Consider the following 4,456-nt stretch of genomic DNA (forward strand, 5'->3'; position numbering starts at 1 on the left):
AAAAGCCTTGTATCACATTCTCCAATTAGAATCAAGATTCAAATACCCTTTTCCCACTTATTCTATATATAAAATATAGGATTTCAATATTATCAATTTGTGCGGTTTTTAATTGGGAGACCATTGATTACTTACATCATCTAGTTAGGAAAAATATTAAAAGTGATGTCAAGAATATTACACTTTAAAAAAAAAAAAAAATATTACTAGTTGCAATGGGGTTGAGAGATTTGATGTACTTTAAATATTTTGGTTAAAAAGACTAAAGGTGTCAGTTGAACAATAAAACTCTTAGCCACATTTTACTATATAAGACTTACAACATGATGTGTCACATTTACAAATAATAATAATAATGAATGATATAAAGAATGTTATAAATTTGGGCAAATAACACCAATCTCCCAAATGTTTAAGGAAATGATATTCCGTCTTTTGTGGGTTTTTATAATTGCAATAGATAAATTCATGCCATTTTTTCATTTTATGGGCAAATTACACTAACCTCTGTTAGGAGAGCATTTATTTTTTATTAAATATGCTTACAAATTGATGTGTCAATTTTTAAATTTACATTAAAATAATAATTAAGAAAAGTATTTATTATATTATTGATGTGTCATTAATTATATTTATTATCATATTATAGTTTATAAACTTTTTGTAGTAAAATTGGTAATAATTTAAGCATTTTTATAAGTTAGTTCAAATAGTTATTTATAATGTTGTTGAAGTGGTGTGAATTACGTTCATTATTACGTTAATTTATATTTATAAATAGAAGAGTATTGAAGTGGCGTGAATTACAAGAAAAGAGTATTGAAGAGAAGAGTAATAATTTAAGTATTTTTCAAAATTAATTGCAAATTTAACAAGAACAGGTTCGACTAAGGATTAGAAGTTTAGAACCAGAAAGAAGAGTCGACATTGCACCTCAAAGTATGTGACTTAAATAATTGTAAGATGAGTACTGCAAAAAAGAGTGAGTTTAATTAGCAAAGGGTGTGCCCAAATCACAATTAGGAATCAATTATTAGCCTTTAAAAAAATGTGGTAATCACTTATCATGAGTGACCACGAAAGGCCAAAGCATTTAATATTCACGATTATATAAAAGCAATTAAATTAATATATTATAGAAGAAAAACGAGGAGAGTAAAAAAAAAATATGATAAGACCAAAGAGAGCATGAAAATGAAAGGAAATAAAAAGGAAAGTAAGAGGTGGGTTCCTTGCACCCAACGCATCTATTTGCTTTAGGTTTGGGTTCGGAGCTAGGTTTGGGTGTAGACTTTGTAAGGATAAGAACGACTCTCTCTCTGTTTTTCTCTCTCTGTCCCTCTCTCTCTTTCTTCTACAATTCTCTACAAGAGAACCCATTCCCTCCCTCACCGCCTACACTCTCAGAAAACAAAGCCATTTTCTTTGTCTCCAAAAACACCCAACTCTCACACAACACACACACACACTCTCTCTCTCTCTCTTTTTCTCTGGTTTTGCTCTGTTTCTCTCTGTTTTCAAACACATTTTAGAACAAAATTTCCAAGACTCAAAACAGAGTACTCTGTATTTTCAAGATGGCGATCGAAAATCAAGAAACCACTGTTCGGGAAATCAAGCCCAAGAATAGGAGAATCATGGTACAACACTAGCTTTTTTTTTCTTTGTTTTACTTTGCATTGAACTCTTTCTTTTATTTTCTTCGATTTTCTCTTCTGGGTCTGCTCAATGTGCTCTGTTTTACTTCAATTGGGTACAAGTGGTTTTTTTCTTTTTTCTTTTTTTTTTTTTTTACTTTTTGATTTGAATTTCTATGGTTATGATATTTTGGTCTAATTGAAATACTGGGTTTCTCTTGGTTTTTGAAAAGGGCGCTGGAGGTCCTGATGAAGAGGACAACAGGTGGCCTCCATGGCTGAAACCTTTGCTCAGAGAGAGCTTCTTTGTTCAATGCAAGTTGCACGCTGATTCCCACAAGAGTGAATGCAATATGTACTGCTTGGATTGCATGAACGGTGCTCTCTGCTCTCTCTGTCTCAATCACCATAAGGAACACCGTGCTATTCAGGTACCATTTCCTCTCTCTGAATTCATATTTTTCCTCTCTTTTTGGTTACATTCATTGTAGTCAAATTTGGGTTCTATTATTCCAATGGCTACTTTCCAAGTTTTTCTTTTTCCTTCTGTGGAACCAAGATTCCTCTGTTTCCATTCTCTTTTTGGGAAATTTAGCTTTCCAATTACTCACCCTTTTCTCTTCTCTGTCTTTTATTGCTTTCTGAGAAAAATGGGGGGGTCAAAGAAAAAAAAGTTTTAATTTTATGGATGGAAATTTTTATGTGTATGTTTGAAACTCAATTCAGTGGTCTATAGTTAAGTGAGGCTCAATTGACTGGAGTCCCTACTTAACCCATGCCTCCAAATTTCTCTCCCTGCATTTTCTCTGTATTCTTACAGATTAAATAACTGTGTTCTATTTCTCATTTTAATGTGTCAGAGATTTCACATGTTCTGCCAAGAATAATGAATTCCTAACGTGTTTCTTCTCTATTTGGTGACAGATAAGGAGGTCCTCATACCATGATGTGATTAGGGTCTCTGAGATTCAGAAAGTTTTGGACATTACTGGAGTCCAGACCTACATTATCAACAGTGCCAGGGTTGTGTTCTTGAACGAACGCCCTCAGCCAAGGCCTGGCAAAGGTGTCACCAACACATGTGAGGTCTGCGAGCGCAGCCTCCTTGACTCATTCCGCTTTTGCTCTCTCGGTTGCAAGGTACTTCACTCCCACAATTTTTCCCTTTTTTTATTTTTGGGCTTCCATTGAAATTGTCACACTGTTTGGCTGGTAATTAAGAAACTGACTGAAAAGAAAATTAAGAACAAGTTTTTTTTTTTTGGGATCCTAAAATGGAGAACATGTTGAGGTGGTTGTGGGTCATATTTTCTTGGTAACCAAGTGAAATTCAATTTTAATGCCATTCATGCGATTGGTTGAAATGGGTTGACTTTTGATTTTGATTTGCGTTTGGGGTAATCTAATGTATACTGTACTAATGCGAGAGTTTTTGGAATGCTAACAATTTTTTCAACTAAAGTATTCACAAAGTGTGCACAAATTGAATTGGGGTTCTTTTTTAGGTTAGTTGTGGCCCATCACAAATTTTTGCGGTGTCACATTATGCAAATTGCAATTCAATCAGGGGGTGTGGGGGCTAATTCTTTAATTGCTAATTCTTTAATTGTTGTCATTATTGATTATAGATTGTGGGGACATCCAAGAATTTCCAAAAGAAGAAGAGGCACTCAGCTGCAATGGCGTCAGACTCGGAGGACTCATACAGTAGTAGCAGCCATGGAAGAGAGAAGAGCAGGGTTCGAGGCTTCACTCCCTCAACACCACCTCCAACTTCGGCTAATTACCGAACGGCGAAGCGAAGAAAGGGAATTCCCCATCGTGCCCCAATGGGGGGGCTAATCATAGAATACTAGAAGGCACAATATATATTCCGTTCATTACATATACAATGTAGCCCTCTCGTGGTCAAGATCCTATGCAATAGTTAGTTTATTGTACGGGATGCAATACCTTATAATTGATGATTAGGAGCAAATGTTAATTACTTAGAATTTTTCACAGCCGTCTTATTAGGCAAATAGTTGCCCTGATCAGATGGCTGTGAAGAAAAGTTTGACTTTTGCTCTCAGTCGTCGCCTATAGTTACTATATCTTGTGCAATAACGTAGGTATTATACGGGATTTCACATCGACACCTCTCCAAGCTAGTCTAGTCTCCAATGCTCAGTGCTTTTTGCACCCCAAAAGGCCGGTGTTGGAAAATGGGTCACCCCGCAGTGTTGTCTACCTCTTTTTAGTATTTGTACATACAAGTAGAAGATAAAGTTGGAAAATGTGGAAAAATAATAAGACAAATGTGAAGGATTACTCTGGTGTGGTCGGTGAAGCAATAGGGAATATAAAAATAAGCTTTCTTTTTCTTTCTTTTTTTACTTCTTAGTTGGAAGAATATATATAGGGATGTTTATTAGAGTGATTATACATAAGTTTTGGGGTTTTGTTGAAAATGTAAATACTTGGTTTTGTGGTTTTTTTTTTTTTTTTTTTTTTTGAGAGGGAAGAAAAAAATGGTAAAGACAATGTAACTCCCTTGGACATAGGGGAAATGTCTATATATGGAAAATGAAATAAGAGATTTTTATTTTGTATGTGTAATAAGTAGTCCATTGTAATAATTTCATTTTTTAAATATTTTTTGTTTTTGTTTTTATGAGTGTGAAAATTAAAATTTCAAATGTGGTGGGACCCTTGGCGGCCGTCTCGTGTGGGGTGTAAAAAGAAGTGGGAATCGTCAGCGTGAGGCGTGTCGGAATGAGATTGGTAGTGGGAAAGCGAGGCAGTCTTGGTTCTAGGAATTGTAAAAGTAGGTCAGCCGC

At 35.0% G+C, this 4,456-nt stretch overlaps 1 protein-coding gene across 1 annotated transcript; it reads left to right on the plus strand.

Annotated features, from left to right (window-relative positions):
- The first annotated feature begins 1,325 nt into the window (after positions 1-1,325).
- On the plus strand, positions 1,326-4,238 carry LOC112034553 (protein RGF1 INDUCIBLE TRANSCRIPTION FACTOR 1). Its single transcript, XM_024067368.2, has 4 exons — positions 1,326-1,640; positions 1,871-2,068; positions 2,562-2,777; positions 3,266-4,238. The coding sequence occupies exons 1-4, from the start codon at positions 1,578-1,580 to the stop codon at positions 3,491-3,493; spliced, it is 705 nt and encodes a 234-aa protein (XP_023923136.1). The 5' UTR covers positions 1,326-1,577; the 3' UTR covers positions 3,494-4,238.
- Positions 4,239-4,456: the final 218 nt, after the last annotated feature.

This window comes from Quercus suber, unplaced genomic scaffold (assembly GCF_002906115.3).
Source record: "Quercus suber isolate HL8 unplaced genomic scaffold, Cork oak 2.0 scaffold_201, whole genome shotgun sequence".
NCBI lineage: Eukaryota > Viridiplantae > Streptophyta > Magnoliopsida > Fagales > Fagaceae > Quercus > Quercus suber.

Coding starts and splice junctions, on each gene's coding strand:
- LOC112034553 (XM_024067368.2), top strand. CDS start 1,578: ATGGCGATCGAAAATCAAGAAACCACTGTTCGGGAAATCAAGCCCAAG. Junction 1,641..1,870: donor CCAAGAATAGGAGAATCATG/GTACAACACTAG, acceptor GTTTTTGAAAAG/GGCGCTGGAGGTCCTGATGA. Junction 2,778..3,265: donor TTTGCTCTCTCGGTTGCAAG/GTACTTCACTCC, acceptor TATTGATTATAG/ATTGTGGGGACATCCAAGAA.